Source organism: Apodemus sylvaticus, chromosome 7, assembly GCF_947179515.1.
Source record: "Apodemus sylvaticus chromosome 7, mApoSyl1.1, whole genome shotgun sequence".
In the NCBI taxonomy this organism is placed as follows: domain Eukaryota; kingdom Metazoa; phylum Chordata; class Mammalia; order Rodentia; family Muridae; genus Apodemus; species Apodemus sylvaticus.
The window spans coordinates 84,932,306-84,951,388 of NC_067478.1; the positions used below are offsets into that span (position 1 = coordinate 84,932,306).

Here is a 19,083-nt window from a genome sequence, read left to right on the forward strand (position 1 = left end):
TAAAGTGACTCCTAAAAACCGACCTCTGACCTCCACACGAGCTTTCCGGCACAGGAACATGCATATACGCACATAACAAGTAAATTAAAAAAAATTAAACATGGCAAATATTATGTATTCATTAATCTTGGGCTATGTGGGACGCGGAAGTCTGTTTGTGAATAAGATTCCGAAATGACCAGTTAGCAGAGTGGGTAAAAACAGGGACTTTGGATTTCAAACCTGTCCTTTGGACTTGCTATGCCTGACACTTGGTGTAGTGTTTAATCTTCCTGTTTCTTAGTTTCTTTTCTTCAAAAGAAGGTTATAAAACCTGCCTTATAAGCAGATCTCTAGAAGTGTGAGGCCATTCTGGTGTACTTATCAAATTCCAGGCCAGCCAAAACTACATAGTGAGACACTGCCTCAACAAAATAAAGCAAAAACCCTGCCTCATAGAGATACTAAGATTATCTGAGAAGAATGTCCAGTTTAGCTGGGTTGTGGTGGCACACACCTTTAATCCCAGCACTTGGGAGACAGAAGCAGGCAAATTTCTGAGTTCAAGGCCAGCCTGGTCTACAGAGTGAGTTCCAGGACAGCCAGGGATGTACAGAGAACCTCTGTCTCAAAAAACCAAAGGTAGGGGGAGAATGTCCAGTTTATAGTAGTTGTTTAGTAAATGCTTATGTTAGACAGGCCTGGTGACATAAGAGATGGTACACCCAAGAGATAGTAGCAGGAGGACTGGGCTGTCAGAGCCAGTCTCAGCCACAGCCTGAGTTAGTGAGACCCTAACACACGCACAGAGCAATCTTTGGGGTATTGTTTGTCATGAAGTATTGGACTTGAAGAATAGAGGGTCCACCTGGAAAATGGGAAGATTGGTCCCGAGGATGGCCATGGGTGGGACAGGGATGAAGGCACGTTGGGAAAGATTAGATCCCAACCCCCCAGGCACCTCATAGTCTCAGGGTGGGTGTGGACATGCCCTCCAGGGGTCGCTAGTTTCCCAGGCTGCAGAGAGGTTGGGGGGGGGGTTGGCGCTGGTGTTTGATTATTCAGAAGATTATCCATCTTCCGCTGCTGCAGTGGTGGTGGAAGCAGTACCAGGAACCTAAGCCTACCTCCTGTCTGTGTGACAGGTAGGGACTAAAAAGCTCAAGTCTCATGACTTGGCTGGCTAACTTACTGACCCCTTACAGAAATAAAGGATAGGGCAGGCAGGGGCAAAGCTTGAGAAAGGGCCAGAGCTAGTGTGGGTGGCGGCGGGGAAGGGGGGCGGTGAAAGCACTCTTTGAGGACCCAGCCCACGCTTGTAGGCTGAGAAAGAATGTACACGTCCAAGATAGACTCTGAAGAGCCCTGCATCTCCTGGGCCAGCCTATACTGGCTTGGAGACCTGTATCTGGCTGGTCGGATAAAGACTTTCATGGGGTCCAGGTTAACCTTGGAGCTGCCTGCAGACTTTGTCATAACTATTGTCCCCTATCTCTTCATAACTAGTGTCCTCTTGAGCCTTTAGAGAGGGAAGATGTGAAGAGGTGTGAGAGACTGTCTCAAAGTCCCAAGAATTATACCCTCAAAATTATACATACAAGTCCTTTGTACTTTAGGGCTGGGTGGGGCTGCGCTCCAAAGCTGAACTGGAGGAGATAAGCAATGTGGGGTTTGTGTATGCAGATAGACTGACAGCTTCCCAACTCCCTGGGCAACTACAGATCAAGGACCTGCCTCTGAGTAACTTCAAGTCTCCCTTCCTTATATCGACCTCGGGGTTGACCTTTTGCCGCTAGCTCTCAGTCCCGGGTCCACAAAAGCGCCCCTTCGGGCCCCCACGCTGCAGGCGTTGCTTTTGCCACCTCCATCCTTGCCACTCGCGGAGTGAGGGGCAGTACGGGCCCTTTAAGAGCATCAGGACCAGCGAGCAGAAGCTTGGAAGAGAACACCGCCGCCCGACTAGCTCCAGCGGATAGGCGCCGGGAACCAGAGGACAGAACCCGGCGGGTTCATCCAAGTGGGGTCGCGGCAAGACCTCAACCATCCCTCCGCAACCGTGTCATCCTTTCTGACCCGAGCCCTGCCTTCCTTTACTGCCCGCCCTGGCCTAGCCCCGCCCCGGCCCGGGCCACCGGGACAGGGAGCCGGGGCGCCGGTGCCGCAGCCAGAGGCAGGTGAAGAGAGCCGGGAGTGTCCACCTCCCGCGCCGCAACGCTGAGCATCCGGGTCGAACATCCCAGTTGAGCATCTCTGCTGAGCATCCTTGCGTCGCAGTGGCCGGAGACGCGTCAAGGTGACCAGGCGAGCGGGGGACTAGAGGGTCGGCCTGGAGGGTCTGGGGTCTGCCGCCGTCTTTGGGGACTGTCCGGAGGCGCACGGCCATCTAAGTGGGATGGGGAAGCCGGCCAAGGAGCGGTGCCAGTCTGTGCAGAGGGGCTCGGAGCCGAGGCCAGAGCCTCCCCCGGCCCACCCTCCGCCTCCTAGCTTCCCCGACCTCCGAGCGGGTGGCTACCCTCGCCCGGCCCCCAGGGACTGCTGGCCTGTAGGGTAAGGAGATTAAGGCCGCGGTGGGGAGGGAGGAACGGGCACCGCTTCGACGAGCCGGGAGAGCAAGGCCAAGCTGGGACTGCCTAGGAACGAGGCGAGGTCGCAACTGAGTGTTACTGCACGGCGGGGAGTGTGCTGCCCAGTGCAGAAGACCCGGCGGGAAAAGGGGTGCGGACAGTTGGGGATCTGCCCTGAGAAGGAGGCAGGGGTGGGGGGAGTGGAGGCGGGGCAGCATCGGAAAGCTATGGCGCCTAGGGCAAGGGCTGGAGGGTCTGCCCCGAGCTAAGCAGGCCCTCTCTCTCTCTCTCTCTCTCTCTCTCTGCAGGCCGGCTGCGTGATGGCGGAGAAGGCACTGGAGGCTGTGGGATGTGGACTGGGCCCTGGGGCTGTGGCCATGGCCGTGGCGCTGGAGGACGGGGCAGAGCCCCCTGTGCTGACCACGCACTTAAAGAAGGTGGAGAACCATATTACAGAAGCGCAGCGTTTCTCTCACCTGCCCAAGCGCTCTGCTGTGGACATCGAGTTCATAGAACTGTCCTATTCCGTGCGGGAGGGGCCCTGCTGGCGCAAACGGGGTAGGTGACAGCCCCACAGGGTTCTCGCTGAGTTGCTTCTCCAGGAGCATAAGTCCCGGGGATATCCCCGCTCTGCAAGCTTTGTAGACCCTAACCCTCACTGCACAACTGCAGTTGGGGTACGAGATCCCTCCTCCCCACATCTGCCTGCACTATGGGAGTTCAATCTGCTATTGAAGCTTTTTCTTCTAAATAGACCCTATGACCTCTGGTCCTTGAGTTAGTCTCTCAGTCTCTCTCAGTCTTCTCTCTTTCTCTCCCTCCCCCTCTCTCTCTCCTCCTGCCTGTGAAGGTTGGTTTGGGGAAGGGACCCACTCTATCTGTGGAGGCTGTTTTCAAGGTCCAACAGTATCTTTACACCTATTTTTAAAGATGTTCTCATTCCAGCCGTCTTACTCCATTCTTGTATTGCCACAGTCCCTGGAAGTGGGAGGGGTGGAGATCAGACAGAAGGGATGTCACCCTCATGTTACCAATGAGGAAACTGAGACTTGGGGGAAGCTGAATAACTTGACCAATGCCCCACTGCTCATAAGAGGCAGAGCAGAACCCCAAGCCTAGAAACACTGGAGCTCCCCCACCCTCCTCTCTTCTCCCCAGTCAGGACAGGTTTCCTAGAGCCCCTTACACATGCCTAATCCAATAGCCGGGCTGGGAGCCTAGAGATTGGGCTGGGTTTGCTTCCCAGATCTGGGTGTGGGCTAGGGGTGGGGCTGAGACAGTGTCCTCTGTGGCTTAAGAAATAGCTTTGGGGTGCTTCAGAACAGGGCTCAGTATCAGCTGTCTCTACATGTTTGCTCATTTCCATAGGCGACCAAAGGGCGTGTGTGTGTGTGTGTGTGTGTGTGTGTGTGTGTGTGTGTGTTTGAGCCAGTGAACCTGAGGCATCTGGGCTCCTTATCCAATACCCTAGCCCTAAGCTGTCTCTTTCAGTTCTCAGAGAAGTTCTGGGCAGAATGTTGAGGGTCTTGCTCTTTCCTCGGCCTTTGGGACTTTATGCGAAGGAGAATGTGGCTAGATTAGGCAGGTCTCCTTATCACGGTGGCAGGGACCCTGGCGAGCGACTCCTCCCTTTTGACCTTGCCAGCCTCATCCACCCTCTTATTCTCTCTGCCATCTTCTAGCCCTGGCTTTTTTCTGCCCTCTGCCCTCTTTCCTCCTTTGCCTGGCTTCTCTATTCTTTGACTCCCTCTCCCCCCTGGAGAGGACACAACAAAATTAAGGGTGGCAGAGAGGGGAAGTGTAACGGATCTGGGGGAGACCTCTGCCTTCCTTGAGTGAACATGTCAGCAGTCCCCTTGAACAGTATATGACATTTGTTTTTCCAAACACACTCAATTAATTATTACTGATCCCACTTAATAACATAATAACCCTATTAAGTCTTTGGGAGGGAATACTGCTGTCTTTTTTAATGGCATTGGGGATAGGAGCCAGGACCTAGGGCTCTGCTAGACAAGCGCTCTACCACTGAGCTACATCCCAGCCAATTATTATTCTTTTATTGATGAGGAATCACAGACCCTAATCATTTAGTAGTGACTTGCCAGTCGTAATGGCACACACCTGTAATCTCAGCACTGTGAAGGCTGAGGCAGGATGGTTGTTGAGTTCAAGGCCAGCCTGAAGTACATAGAAAGACCCCATCCCACCCCCAAGCCTAAATTAAGAAATTAAATTAAAAGATTTAGTGGCTGGACGGTGATGGCGCACACCTTTAATCCCAGCACTTGGGAGGCAGAGGCAGGCAGATTTCTGAGTTTGAAGCCAGCTTGGTCTACAGAGTGAGTTCCAGGACAGCCAGGGCTACACAGAGAAACCCTGTCTTGAAACCATGCCCCCCCCTCCAAAAAAAATTTAGTGATCTGGCAAAATTAAAGAGCTCCCAACCGAAGCAAGACTAGAACATTGGTGTCTTTCCAGAGGGAGGTCTGCAGATCCCTCACAGGCTGAGTAGTTGTGATTCAGTGGGAGTTAAGAGACAAGGGTTTCCAACCCAAGGGATGCTGTGTGGCCTTTGGCAGGCTGAACACCCTCTCTTGGCCTGACTTTCCTCATGTGTTTCTTGGGAGCTCAGCTGAGCTGGTTCCTTTGAGAAAGGCAAGCGAGCATAAGGTGATATCTGTGTCAGGCCTTGGGTCTGACTGGCATCATCCGGGTCTGGCACCAGACTGATGGAACTTGGGTGAGTGTGCTGCTGCTGGAGCGCCTTTCTGGTTGAGATTCAACCCTTTCTCAGTAAAGCCCTGGCTGTGTGGCCTCCCCTTAACTCATCTGTGCTGGAAGAACAGCTCAAGGTAAATAGTCTCTCAGCCGGCAGTTGGTGTGGGCCGGTCCCACAGTGGGCATGGTCCTGGGTGGCATGGGCAGCAGGTTACATAAGGTAAACTTTCATTGTCTTTGTTAAGGGGTACGCTTTGGATCAGGTGAGGGATGAGGGCCAGAGTCCTCACCACAGCAGGTCTGTGAGCTCAGGAGGCAAGGCCCTGGTCCTTGGCTGCACCAGTTGGCTCTGTACAGTCTGTGCCCTCTGTTCGGGTTATGCTATAGCAGGGCTTTCTCGCCTAAAGCCTGGGGGCTTCTGCTCTTCCTCCTGAGCTCCAGTGCCACCTCTTCCAGGAAGCCACTCCTGATTTCTACCTTACTGTCCACCCTCAGAGGGTGAATTGCTGCAATTCCATCTCCTCTGTTCCCTTTTCTCTCTAACCCTAGCTTTTAGTTTCATTCTCATTTTCTTAACCATTTTCTCTTACCTAGTCTGTGGCTTTCTGGAATGCAGAAACTGTCCTTCCTTAGTTTATTTTCTGCCTAGCGTCTGGTACAGAATTTAATACACGGTAGATCTGGATAAGCATTTGTCAAGTGGAATTATAACACAATCTGCCTTGTGAGATGCACTCACTGTGTGTGCCAAGCTCGGAGCCATAAGCTTCCCATGTGTTACTCCATTGACTCCTCACAACAATCCCGGGAGGCAGACACCATCATCCTTATTTTAAAGAGCTCAGAGAGGTTAAGCAACTCGCCTCAGGTCACACAGCTGGTAATGTGGATTCAGAGTTTGAACCAGTTGACTCCCTACCGGTGTGCTTTAAGCACTTATTGCTTCCCACTGAGGGAAGGACAGGTGAAATTTTATTGGCCATGTTTGGGGCTGGAGAGATAAGCTTTTGGAGCAGCGAAGACATAAAGAAGGAATTCTTTTTTTCTTTTTCTTTGAACAAAAGCTCCAAGAAAACATGCTTACCGAGCATCTATTGCATGCCAGGCAGCTGAGGCCGATGAGTAAGGCGCAGACCCTTCCCCCAAGATGTTCCCTGACTAAGAGGCTCAGGGAGGGGCGTGAGCCCAGGCACATGGAGTGACAAATGTACTGGCATCTGAAAAGTGCCGCTGGAACGTGGGACAGGCAGCCAGCTTGGGCTGCTCAGTGGGAGTGTCCCCTGTCCCTGGAGTGGGTGAGACAGCAGCCACTATGATAAGGAGAGAGCCTTGGTCTTCTAGGACCTCGGGGGCCCTCACCTCAGCCTTCAGGAGAGACAGCCGCTTTCCCACAGCCTTCAACCCTCCTCGCTCCCGGCTGGACTCTAACACTAGTGGTGGTCACTTCTAAGGGGAACAGGAGGAGAGGGTGGGAGCTACTGTATAAGAACTGCCTGCCCATTGTAATGTAACTCTACTCAGCCATGGCTAGTTTACCTATGACTAAGCCTCTTCTAAGACTCTCTCTCTCTCTCTCTCTCTCTCTGTGTGTGTGTGTGTGCTCATGTATGTATGTGGGAACCAGAAGTCATTCTCCAAATGCCATCCAATCCATCCATCCATCCATCCATCCACCTTGCTCTTTGAGGTAGGGTCTCTGGCTGGCTAGTCATCCTACCTTGGCCTTTTCTTTCTTTTTTTTTTTAAGATTTATTTATTTAATATATGTAAGTACAGTGTAGCTGTCTTCAGACACCAGAAGAGGGTGTCAGATCTCTTTACAGATGGTTGTGAGCCACCATGTGGGTGCTGGGATTTGAACTCATGACCTTTGGAAGAGCGGTCGGTGCTCTTACCCGCTGAGACATCTCTCCAACCCCCTACCTTGGCCTTTTCAACACCACCAACCCCAGCCTTTCAGTTATTGTTGTCAAAGATTCGTTTTTATTTAAAAATGTGTGGTGGTGAGGGATGCCAATCAGCGAGTGTGTTCTTGCAGATGCCAGAAGAGTGCCCTCATGTCCCCGGAGCTAGAGGTACTGTAGTTGTGAGTCCCTGAGAGTGGGTGCCGGGGACAGAGAGAGCTTGGATCTTCTACCTGAGTAGTGCCAGTTCTTAACTGCCAAGCCATCCCTCTTGCCCTTTCGTTTTGTTCCTTTTGTTTTGCTTTAGACAGGGTTTCAGACTCTGTAGCCCAGACTGGTTTGGAACTCAGAGCAATCTCCTCCTTGTCTCAGCTTCCCGAGCTGGGATTGCAGCCTTCATCCCCACACACAGGTTAAGCTGGGCAGCTCAAATGGGTTCTGGAGTTGGAGGCTACAGTTCTTCCTTGTGCTTGCGTGGCAAGCGGTTCAATGACCAAGCCAAGTCGCTTCCCCAGGACCCATCTTTAAGAATTGCAAGGCTGTCTCTGATCCATTAGCCCTCCCCAGTGACTCTCCTGTCCTCGCTGCAGGTTACAAGACCCTCCTAAAGTGCCTGTCTGGTAAGTTCTGCCGCCGAGAGTTGATCGGCATCATGGGCCCCTCTGGGGCTGGCAAGTCCACGTTCATGAACATCTTGGCGGGATACAGGTGAGAATGAAGAATGGGGGCGTGGCAGGGCTCGGGAGAGGGGCTTCTCAGGAGAGCACAGAAGGTGCTCACTGCCCACCGATCTCCCTGCAGGGAGTCGGGGATGAAGGGGCAGATCCTGGTTAATGGGAGGCCGCGCGAGCTGAGGACCTTCCGCAAGATGTCCTGCTACATCATGCAGGACGACATGCTTCTGCCTCACCTCACAGTCCTGGAAGCCATGATGGTGAGGAGAGGGCGGCCTTCTCCTTCAGGCTCCTCTTCCATCCCCAGCTGAAGGGGCTGGGCAGGGCCTGGCACACATGCCTGCTTTACTCATTTGTCGCTTGTTTAGGTCTCTGCCAACCTGAAGCTGAGTGAGAAGCAAGAAGTGAAGAAGGAACTGGTGAGCAGGGCAGGGGGTCAGGGGTCAGGCCCTTCCGAGGCCCCAGGTTGGGTGGGGAACACCAGCTTAAAGGTAAAAGCCTTTATGAAACTGGGGTGGTGCTTAGATGAAGCCCAGATACCGAGGCTGATTGGGGCTGGGTGGGGGTGCCTGCAGGTGACAGAGATCCTGACAGCCCTGGGACTGATGTCCTGCTCTCACACGAGGACAGCCCTGCTCTCTGGAGGGCAGAGGAAGCGCCTGGCCATTGCTCTGGAACTGGTCAACAACCCGCCTGTCATGTTCTTTGATGAGCCTACCAGGTAGCTCCCTGCTTCTCCTGACCTGGGTTTCCCCCTTTCTCAGCCCTAAGCTAGGGCCAGTCTGGTGACTGGCTCCGTGACTAGAGACTAGCTCCCCGGCTTGCAGTGTTCTGGGGACTCCATCCTTGCTAATCCACAGAGGCAAGCGCCTTTCATCCAGGTGTAGGTCTGGAGGCTGGGCTCCACCCTCCTGATTGACATCTCCCTCCCCTCTCCCCCGCAGCAGTCCTTAGTCATCACATCCTCCTTTTGGTAGCTCTCAGGTTTGCCCAGTCCCATCCCTAATGCTTGAGCTTAGGACATCATCAAAATTCATGTCCCCACCTTTAGTCCCCCAAGCACCTTTCTCCAAACTGTAGCCAGACCGGGCTTTCTAAACAACATGTTTGGCAAGTGCCACTCCCCTGCTCCAGACCACGCAACGAATCCCATTTGCCTTCAAGACAGTCAGTGGCTTCTTTTCTGGTCGTTCATAGTTTGTTCTAAGAACACTCGAGCTGCCATTCCCATTGAAGTTTGTGTTTTAACCCCCTCAGCTTCACCCCTGCTGTGCCTTTTGTGTGGAATACCCTTCACCATGACACCTTCCATTGTCCCTTCACCAGCTAACTCTTGCTCTTTTGAGACTCAGGACCCTTCCCTGGCTGTCCTACAACCCCTTGCTGCAGCATGGCATGGCTGATCCCTGGTCAGTCTTCCAGTTTGTGTTGCTACTCTCTAGTCAACCATGGACATGTCTGTCTCTCTCTAGACCAGTCTCACACGGGCCCTTGTTACCTCAGTCCCTGGTACACAACAGGCATTTAGCATATGGTTTTTAAACTGGGCAGTGTCTGGGCCTGTAAACATCTGAGCCATACAACGTGTGCAGGATTCAGGGGCTTGTCTGTTTGCTTTCTGTCGCTGTAATGAAGGCCATGCTTAAAGCAATGTGGGGAGGGAGGAAAGGGTTTATATGACTTACATGTTCAGGTTACAGTCCGTAGTCAAGGAAAATAAAGGTAGGAACTCAGGCAGGAGCAAAGGCAGGGACCATGGAGGAATGCTATTTACCTGCTTGCTCTCTGAGGTTCACTCAGTTTGCTTTTTATACAACTCAGGACCACCTAACAGGGAGTGGTGCCGCCCAGAGTGGGCTATGCCCTCCCATATCAATAATCAATCAGGAAAATGGCCTCACAGACTTCTCTGAAGGAGGCATTGTCCCAGTTAATATTCCTTCTTTCCAGATGAATCTAGTTTGTGCCAAGTTGACAAAGACTAGCCAGTTCAGGGGTGGCCAGAGGAGTGCTTTCCCACTAGTTCCATCCCGTTCACAGAAGCTGCCCCGCCTCACTCACCCCTTCTTAGCCACATCCACCTCACTGGTCCCTGGTGACCTCTCTCTGGACAGCGGTCTAGACAGCGCTTCTTGTTTCCAAGTGGTGTCCCTCATGAAGTCCCTGGCCCATGGGGGCCGCACCGTCATCTGCACCATTCACCAGCCCAGTGCCAAGCTCTTTGAGATGTTTGACAAGGTCAGTATCTCTGGGTCACCAAGAAGGCTGGCTGTGATAGAGAGACGTGTGTGTCATGGGGTCCACCAGGCCACCGGTCATGTTTTCCTCATGTATGCCTTTCTGCCTCAGCTCTACATCCTGAGCCAGGGACAGTGCATCTTCAAGGGCGTGGTTACCAACCTAATTCCCTATCTGAAGGGGCTTGGCTTGCACTGTCCCACCTACCACAACCCCGCGGACTTCAGTAAGTGGGGGCTCCTGGGAGGATTCGGGTGACAGACATTGGGTTTGGATTGTTGAAGGCCTCTTGGGGACAGAGAGCTCATTGTCACCTGCCTTCCCCATATACCAAAGAAGGACTGCCCTGCCCTTGGGAATTAGGCGTGAAGCCTAGCTGAGCACTCTGCTCTGTGTCCCCCTAGTCATTGAGGTGGCCTCTGGAGAGTATGGAGACCTGAACCCCATGCTGTTCAGGGCTGTGCAGAATGGCCTTTGCACCATGGCCGAGAAGAAGAGCAGCCCTGAGAAGAATGAGGTCCCTGCCCACTGCCCCACTTGCCCTCCGGTGAGTGGGGTGGAGAGGGCGGAGTGGGGGAGGGTAGATGGGACCGTAGACAAAGACACTGCCAAAAAGCTGTCCCCAGAGGCATTGCTGCCACTGTAATGGGAAGCCTGGTGCTTGGGACAGACCTGCTGTTAACAGTCGTGAGCTCCTGGGCCTTGGATTTCTCATCCGCCTGTTCCTCCAGAGCTGCTATGAGCATCTTTGGTGCACTGCCCTCAGTGCCTGCTCAGGGCCCATCTAGAAAGTGGGGTACAGTTGTTGACTTCAGGGCCAGGGTGGTCTGCTGTCATCTCTAACCCAAAGGTGACCACACTAGCTTTCTGAAACAGGTGGGAAGACTAGCTACCAAATCACATAGGCTCCCAGCAGGCCACAGGGGCGGCCAGGGTCTACCTCAGGGATCCCTTGCTTAGAGGAGATGCCATCCCTCCTGAAAGCCAGAGGCTAGGTGATTGTTGTTGTCAGTCATTGTCATCCTGGTTAATCAATAGGTGATCCAGCGGCCCATTCAGACAATTATAGCTTTAGAGTTAGTGGTAATGGAGTGAAGAAGGGGCCAGTCAGGTGAGCCAGGAGGGGTCCTTGATTCCTTCCTGTCTCCTACCACCCAAGCATCTGTATGTGCTCTCTCCCCCTTTCTCTTTCCCATCCACCCTCAAGCTCCCTGAGGTTCTCACCCCTAAACCCAGAGCAGCTCAGGGGCAAAGGCTCCTCCTTCTGCAGCCCCGGGTGCTGTCTGGAGAAGAGCTTGGGACTTCCATCTACTGAGCTGGATGGGCAGTGGGTGGGTTAGGGTGCGCTCATCTGGTCCCCTTTCTTCTACCTAGGAACTGGATCCTATTGAAAGCCACACCTTTGCTACCAGCACCCTAACCCAGTTCTGCATCCTCTTCAGGAGGACATTCTTGTCCATCCTCAGGGACACGGTGAGATTGCCATTCTGAGGGGCAGGAGCTGGAGGCTGGACCTCTTAGGCTATGGAATCTCCGTAGCTGGGATGGGAACTAGGAGCACTACTCTCCTGTGTGATGGCGCTGTATGCCTGCAGGGCATCCCCTAGCATGGCCTTCCCGCGTCCTCTACCCCACCTCCCACTCCCTGGCCTGAAACACATACTTCTTCTTTTGATGACGGGGGCCATAGGTCCTGACCCACTTGCGGTTCATGTCACATGTGTTGATCGGCGTCCTCATTGGTCTCCTCTACCTGCACATTGGCGACGATGCCAGCAAGGTCTTCAACAATACCGGCTTCCTCTTCTTCTCCATGCTCTTCCTCATGTTCGCGGCCCTCATGCCGACCGTGCTCACCTGTGAGCTGCTCTGCCTGTGGGGGGGGGTGATAGGAGGGAGTGCTGGGTGGGAGGCAGGGGCCAAGACTGACCTCCCGTGGTGTCTGCAGTTCCCTTAGAGATGGCAGTCTTCATGAGGGAGCACTTGAACTACTGGTACAGTCTCAAAGCCTATTACCTGGCCAAGACCATGGCTGACGTGCCCTTCCAGGTGAGTCGCCTAAACTGTGGGCTAACGGGAAATTATAACCACAGTCAGGTGTGGTGGCTCGCCTCATCCCAACACTTGGGGTTAAATTGGCAGGTTGTCGGGGTGTGTGCTGAGACAGGAGGATGGCTGTGAGTTCAAGTCCAGCCTGAGCTACAGTGTGACTAGCTATCTCAAAATAAATAAATAAAGAGGTGGCTATAATAACAGAATAACAAATGTCTCTACATCATAGGCAGCAGAGCCTTCCTTATTTGTAACCGGTTTGTCTTTGCCTCTGTGACCCCACCTGGAAAATGGAGTGGCAACAGTGTCTTCTGGGAGCTGAGATTTAGAATTAAATGTGAATGCATATAAAGCTTAATTTCTAATTTTAATTTCTGATTTTTTGAGACGGGGTCTCTCTCCATGGCCCTGGCTGTCCTCACTCTATAGATCAGGCTGGCCTTGAACTCACAGAGCTCTGCCTGCCTCTGCTTCCTGGTATGCAAAGCCGCACCTGGCAATATTTATTTATTTGTTTGCTTATTTATTTATTTATTTATTATGTATTTATTTATCGTGTGTGTAAATACACATTTATGCCAGAGGATATGTAAGGAAGTCAGAGGTCAGAGGTCGGAGGTTGGAGGACGGCATGCAGAGTTCAGATCTTTTCCCTTCAGCTTGCAGATTCTAAGGACTGAACAATTGTCAGACTTGGCAAGCGAGCGCCCTTACCTGCTGAGCCAACTTGCTGGCTCCCTATAAAGTTTTTAGAAGCGATCGTGTCATGGAGATGCCAGCTGGCACTTGTTCAGAGCCTTTCCACCTTGCTTGAAGCTTCAGGGCCACCAATAACCCTTTGTATAAATCACAGAAAAGTGTTCCTTTATCTAGGTGTGGCCAGGCTCACCAGTAATGCCAGCGCTTGGAAGGTGAGGCAGGATGGTTAGGGATTCAAGGTCACTCACGACTGCGGAGTTTGAGACCAGAATGGGCTGTGAGAGACACCTGGCTCAGTCAAACAGACAAACAATAAGCAAAAGGAGGGGATGCTGTTCTGTGCTGTGTACAGAGGAGAGAGAGAGAGAGAGAGAGAGAGAGAGAGAGAGAGAGAGAGAGAGAGAGAGAGAGGGAGGTGAGACCTTGAGACCTTGGCCTTTGGATGTCTCTGTCTGGGAGTTGTGAGCCTACAGATTGTATTCTGTACCACTGTAGCTAGTGAGCCAAGTTCCTCTTTCCCATGAACTTGTTCCCTTTCTCCCTCTCTCCCTCTTTCCCTTTTTCCCTTCCTTCCTCTCCCCCTTCTACTTCCTCTCCCCTTCCACCAAGGTATTTTATTTGTTTAGGTTATTTCTGAAATAGGACCTCGATCTATAAGCCAGGACTGTACTGGAACTGACTATCTAGGCCAGCCTGACCTTGAACTTGTAGCAGTCCCCCTGCCTCAACCTCTCAAGTGCTAAGAAATTATCACTTGGCAAATTATAACTTATATTTAAGGTTTAAAATTGATGTGAAGGGTTAGTAAGCAAAATGAAGCAAATTAATAAACCTGTCATCTTATTTTTTATAAGCATAAAAATATCTAAGATAATGTTTATTTAACAAAATATACAGATATACTATGGCCTTAGTAATTAGAGTCTCCATGGAGTGCTTTAGACCTCTAGATTTGCCCAGCCCATGAGTCTGCTTCTTTGTGTCCAAGAGGTAGCAGCCTCAAGGGGAAACAGCGCTCTCCTAGGGACAGTTAATTCTTTAATAACATAAGGAGACTCGAGAAAGACTCATCTATAAAAGATTAAAAATGCTTGCTGCTCTTCTAGAGGACTAGAGTTTAGTACATACACACACACACACACACACACACACACAGAGAGAGACCAGGTGCCTCACACTGTTTGTAACTCCTGGGGATACAACACCATTTTCTGGTCTCCATGGTTACCTGCACATAGGTGGCAGACACATACAGAAACATACACATAAATAAAAACAAGTCTCAAATAAATATATGTATATGTATTTGTATAATGTATATGCTTGGAGAGATAGCTCAGTGGTTAGGAGTGCCTGTTGCTTTTGCAGAAGGCCTGAGTTCAGTTACCAGCACCCATGTCAGACAGCTTACAAATACCTGTAATTCTAGTTCTAGAGGGTCCAACATCCCTTTCTGGCCTCTGTGTGTACTTAAATAAATGAGCACATACACACATGCAGACACACACCACACATACAGACACACACACACACATAAACACACACTTCAAACACACACATGCCATATATACACACCACACACACACCACACATACACATCACACACACACCACACACAGACACACATATATACACACACACCACAACATACTATACATACATACATATACATGCCACACACACAGACACACACACACACACCATACACACAGATACACAGATATACACACACACACACCACACACCACACACACTAACACACACGAATACAAACACTACCCTGGAATGGTGAGAAGGACTATGTATGCTCAGAGATGGGAGGAGTCACCATGCCTGAACCCAGCAGAGCACCGGAACACAGCTATGCAAGGTGTAATCGGGGAGGGAGGGCCGTGTTTCAGTTTAAAAGGCAGCATGAACAAGAGTGGAGGCCGTGAGGGCTGAGGAGCCCTGGGAACACTCATTTCCCAGGAAAGTGGAAGCAAGACCTAGGTCACCTGCCCTCGACCTGAAGGTCCCTCTGTGGCTGCTCCCCAGGTGGTCTGCCCAGTGGTGTACTGCAGCATCGTGTACTGGATGACAGGCCAGCCAGCTGAGACCAGCCGCTTCTTGCTCTTCTCCGCCTTGGCCATAGCCACCGCCTTAGTTGCTCAGTCTTTGGGACTCTTGATTGGCGCTGCCTCTACCTCTTTGCAGGTAGGAAAGTTGGCACCCAGGTGGGGGATCTCGTGGGAGGCATCAAGAGCTTCTGTGGGGTGGATGGAACCGTGGTCACTCCTGTGACAGCCAAGCTCCATTCCCCTCCCCTTCAGGTGGCCACCTTTGTGGGCCCAGTGACTGCCATCCCTGTCCTCTTGTTCTCCGGCTTCTTCGTCAGTTTCAAGACCATCCCCACTTACCTGCAATGGAGCTCCTACCTCTCCTATGTCAGGTGGGTGTGATTCCCTCCCCACAGGCTGTCCTACCAGCTCTAAAGGGGCTGTGCCATGTCTGATGTCTGCCCCTGTCCCTCGTAACCTGGCTGGGCTCTGTTGATTTGCAGAGGGACAGGGATCCCGTGCCCCGTGGGTCACTCTGATGCTCCTGTTTATCTAGGTATGGCTTTGAGGGTCTGATCCTGACCATCTATGGCATGGAGCGAGGACACCTGACCTGCTTAGATGAACAGTGCCCCTTCCGGGACCCACAAATCATCTTGCGTGAGCTGGATGTGGAGGAGGCCAAACTCTACATGGACTTCCTGGTCCTGGGCATTTTCTTCCTGGCCCTGCGGCTGCTGGCTTACCTTGTGCTCCGGTACCGGGTCAAGTCCGAGAGATAGAGCCTGGCTCCTACCTCTTCTGGGCAGGAAGCCCCCAGGTCCAGCCCTTTGGGGGCTGTTTTAAACTTGTAGACTTGGGCTTTGGTTGCTGGTGCAGCCGCCCTCCTCTCTCAGCTGCTTCACCGGCTGGCTGGCCGTGGTGGCTCAGCCTCTGCCCCGGAGGTAGAGCTCCAGCCCTCCTGCCAAGGCCAGGAGTCTTCCCAAGTTGATGCAGTTTGTAGCTTCCTCCCTACTGTCTCCAACACCTGCATGCAAAGACTGCTGGGAGGCTGCTGCCCTCCTCTGCCGAAAGCACCCTCCTTTGTTGTTAGCCTGGAAACTCCACGTTCTCTAGGCCTTGACTTACAAGTGATCGGATTGACCCCCTCTGGGGTCCCTACCACACTAGTGTTGGTAAACTGCTATCAGGTTGGAGTCCCAGGGCTGGGCCCTGGTGGGGTCCCCAGGGAGTCCCATCATGGACATTGGATAGAGCAAGGAGGGACTCTGGAAGCTTCCTCCTTCTCCCCTTTTCTCCCCACACCCACTTTGGCTAATTTGGACCATCTGTTGAGACAGAAGCCGGGTTTTCTGTCTGGGCCACCACTCCCAGTCCTGGAGATTGGAGAGAGCATGGGATGTCCCGGCCCGGTCCCTAAGCCTTCGGTCAGGGTAGATCTCAATGACGCCTCTGCAATAATGTCTCTGTCACTCTCCCATCTGCCACAGGAACTGGAGAATGCACTTTATTCTGGGGGGCGAGTCGGGGAAGCCCCCCTCCTCCCTCCTTGCTGCTCCTGAGGCTAGTTCCACAGGTTCCTTTCCTCTCCAGAATTATGTCACAGGCACACAAAGGCCACCAGGCCATCTCAGCCCTACACAGGCACCATCTCTTATGACTCAGAGGAAGAGTGACTGTGGCAGGGAGCAGTCCCAGGGTCCTCCTGCAGAATCCCACTTTGGAGGCTAAGAAGGAGACTGGGGGGACCCAGTGTGGCTCCAGGCTCAGCAGGTGTCTTATCTCCCAGTCTTCCCTCCCTCTTGAGCCCGGGGTGGCACTGGCCTCCCAGAGGTCAGAACCTAACAAGCACAAGAACGGGCATAGCTGGCCTCAGCCACTGCTCCCCCATGGCCCTCCGTTTGTGACCCAAGCTGACACCACTCACCTGCTCCTTCTCCAGCTGCCTGCTGCTCACTCAAACTCCCGTTCACATCTATTCATCTTCCAGTCAGCAGCCGGTTCCTGGACATCAGAGCAGCAGGGCCTGGATGCCAGGTGGCAGACATGCCTGGCTGTTTTCTCGGTGGGTTCAGGATCACCCCATATCTGGTTTCTCCTCCTCCAGGACTCTTTCCCCAGTCCCCGTGCTCACTCCTCTGTATCTGCCCCCAGGTTCTTCTCATTACACAGAGACCAGTTGTATTTGTGGGATTTCACCCATTATTAATAAAACCTATATTTATACAGTATGCAGGGCGTGGATGTGGATCTGCCATCTGCTATCATAAGCTATAGGAGGAGGTCTTCAAAGCGCTTGGCAAGATGTCTGCGAGCGTTGGGGATCTTGTGGCAGGGATGCTAAGTCTTAGGCATCCATCAAATTCATGAATGCAAATCCTATGAAATCTTTGTGTCGCTGGGTGGTGGTGGCGGCGGACGCCTTTAATCCCAGCATTTGGGAGGCAGAGACAGGCAGATTTCTGAGTTCGAGGCCAGCCCGGTCTACAGAGTGAGTTCCAGGACAGCCAGGGCTACACAGAGAAACCCTGCCTCGAAAAACAAAACAACAAAACAAAACAAAAACAAAATATTTGTGTCATACTTCCTGCCTGACTAAAACTTCAGTGCCAACCAGCACTGTCCTTTGTCATCATCCCTGTTTTCGGGTGAGAGAAAGATGACAGTGGCCCTTAAATAGTGGAATTGGAACCTTGAGTGCTTGCCAGGTAGCTCAGCTGGCTGAGGGCCTGCTTAGCATGCCTGCGGACTAGGCTCAGTCCCAGCTGTGTAAACCAGATGTAGTGGTATGCACAAGTTATCCCAGAACTAGGGAGTGGGCACGGGAGGACTGGAAACTCAAAGTCATCCTCAGTTACCAAGGAAGTTCAAGGCCAGCCTGGGCAACATGAGACTCTGCCTAAAGGTGGGCAGGGTGAGAACCGGAACGTGGAGACCAAATCTTCCGCTACCAGACTCCCTTCTGTCAGGACTGCTCAGGGCTCCTGGTCCCGGCTGGGTCTGTAAGCTGTGCATGAGCTCTTATGTCTGATGCATAGGTCTATTACCAAAGTGGTCCGGGGCCTCATAGAGCCCTGATAGTGCCTAGGGCGAGGGAGAGTGCCAGTCAGAGGTTTTCAGAAAGGGCGATGGGAAACAGAAAAGTCTCCAGAGCAGCTTTCCTAATGCTGCGGGCCTTTAATACAGTTCCTCAAGTTGTGGTGACCCCTCCCCCCAACCATAAAGTTATCTCATTGCTACTTCATAACTTTGCCAGTAATTTTGCCACTGTTATGAATCTTAATATAAATATCTGACATGCAGGATATTTGATATTTGACTCCCATGGGGTCATGACCCATAGGTTGAGAGCCACTGGCCTAGAACCTTATCTGCCTCCAGGATGGGAGTGGCAGGGACCTCAGTGGACTTACTCTAAATTTTTTTCTCTCTCTTTTTTCTAAAGATTTATTTATTTATTTCATGTATGTGAGTATGATATGTATATGAGACTGTCACTGTCTTCAGACACACCAGAAAAGAGCATTGGATCCCATTACAGATGGTTCTGAGCCACCATGTGGTTGCTGGGAATTGAACTCTGGACCTCCGGAAGAGAAGTCAGTGCTCTTAACAGCTGAGCCAACTCTCCAGCCCATAATTTTCTCTTTTCCTTTCCATTTTTTTTCTACCTGGCCACATGTTCCAGGGCTGAGCCGTCAGTAATCAGTACCACATATTAGTTTGGAGTGGGCGAGTGTTCTGAGGGTCGTGAGACCTGGTGGCAGATGGCCCAACAAGCTGGTTATTGTCTCATCTTCTTTTCTCTTGGGCCCGAGGGTTGGCGAATTTAAAGAACCTACTGAAACCAGCTCTGTCAGCTGTCTGGGACAGCACAGTTGTGTCCCAGATAGAAGTGTTCTGGTCTGGACTAGGGTCCAGACTAGTTGGGTACAAGACTGTAGACAAACTAACATCATTTCTTACAAAGACTTGAAGAGAGGGGGGTGGGAAGTTGGGAGAATCTGAATCCTAGGTTGTTTGGGGGGCATTTAGGGACCTTCTTCCTGGATGCTGATAAAGGGCTCGTCAAAAGATAAAGGTTTCTGCATCAGCCTGTTTTCCTGCCTGCCTTCCTCCCTCCTTCCTTTTTGTTTGTTTTGGTTTTGTTTTGTTTTGCTTGTTTCCTTGTGACAGGGTCTCACTATGTAAACCTGGCTGGCCTGAAGCTCAC

General features: G+C 52.0%; 1 protein-coding gene across 3 annotated transcripts; it reads left to right on the plus strand.

Moving 5' to 3' along the window:
• The first annotated feature begins 1,662 nt into the window (after positions 1 to 1,662).
• Positions 1,663 to 17,101, plus strand: Abcg4 (ATP binding cassette subfamily G member 4). Of its 3 annotated transcripts, none has more exons than XM_052188576.1 (15): positions 1,663 to 2,280; positions 2,852 to 3,101; positions 7,759 to 7,876; positions 7,970 to 8,102; positions 8,211 to 8,261; positions 8,418 to 8,563; positions 9,957 to 10,080; positions 10,192 to 10,306; positions 10,485 to 10,627; positions 11,455 to 11,553; positions 11,771 to 11,939; positions 12,029 to 12,129; positions 14,869 to 15,027; positions 15,144 to 15,262; positions 15,427 to 17,101. In XM_052188576.1, the coding sequence occupies exons 2-15, from the start codon at positions 2,864 to 2,866 to the stop codon at positions 15,650 to 15,652; spliced, it is 1,941 nt and encodes a 646-aa protein (XP_052044536.1). In that variant the 5' UTR covers positions 1,663 to 2,280; positions 2,852 to 2,863; the 3' UTR covers positions 15,653 to 17,101. The 3 variants fall into 3 exon arrangements, with proteins under 3 accessions (XP_052044536.1, XP_052044535.1, XP_052044537.1); XM_052188575.1 differs by having other exon boundaries at positions 1,664 to 2,272; XM_052188577.1 differs by lacking the exon at positions 1,663 to 2,280 and adding an exon at positions 2,287 to 2,694.
• The last annotated feature ends 1,982 nt before the right edge of the window (positions 17,102 to 19,083 follow it).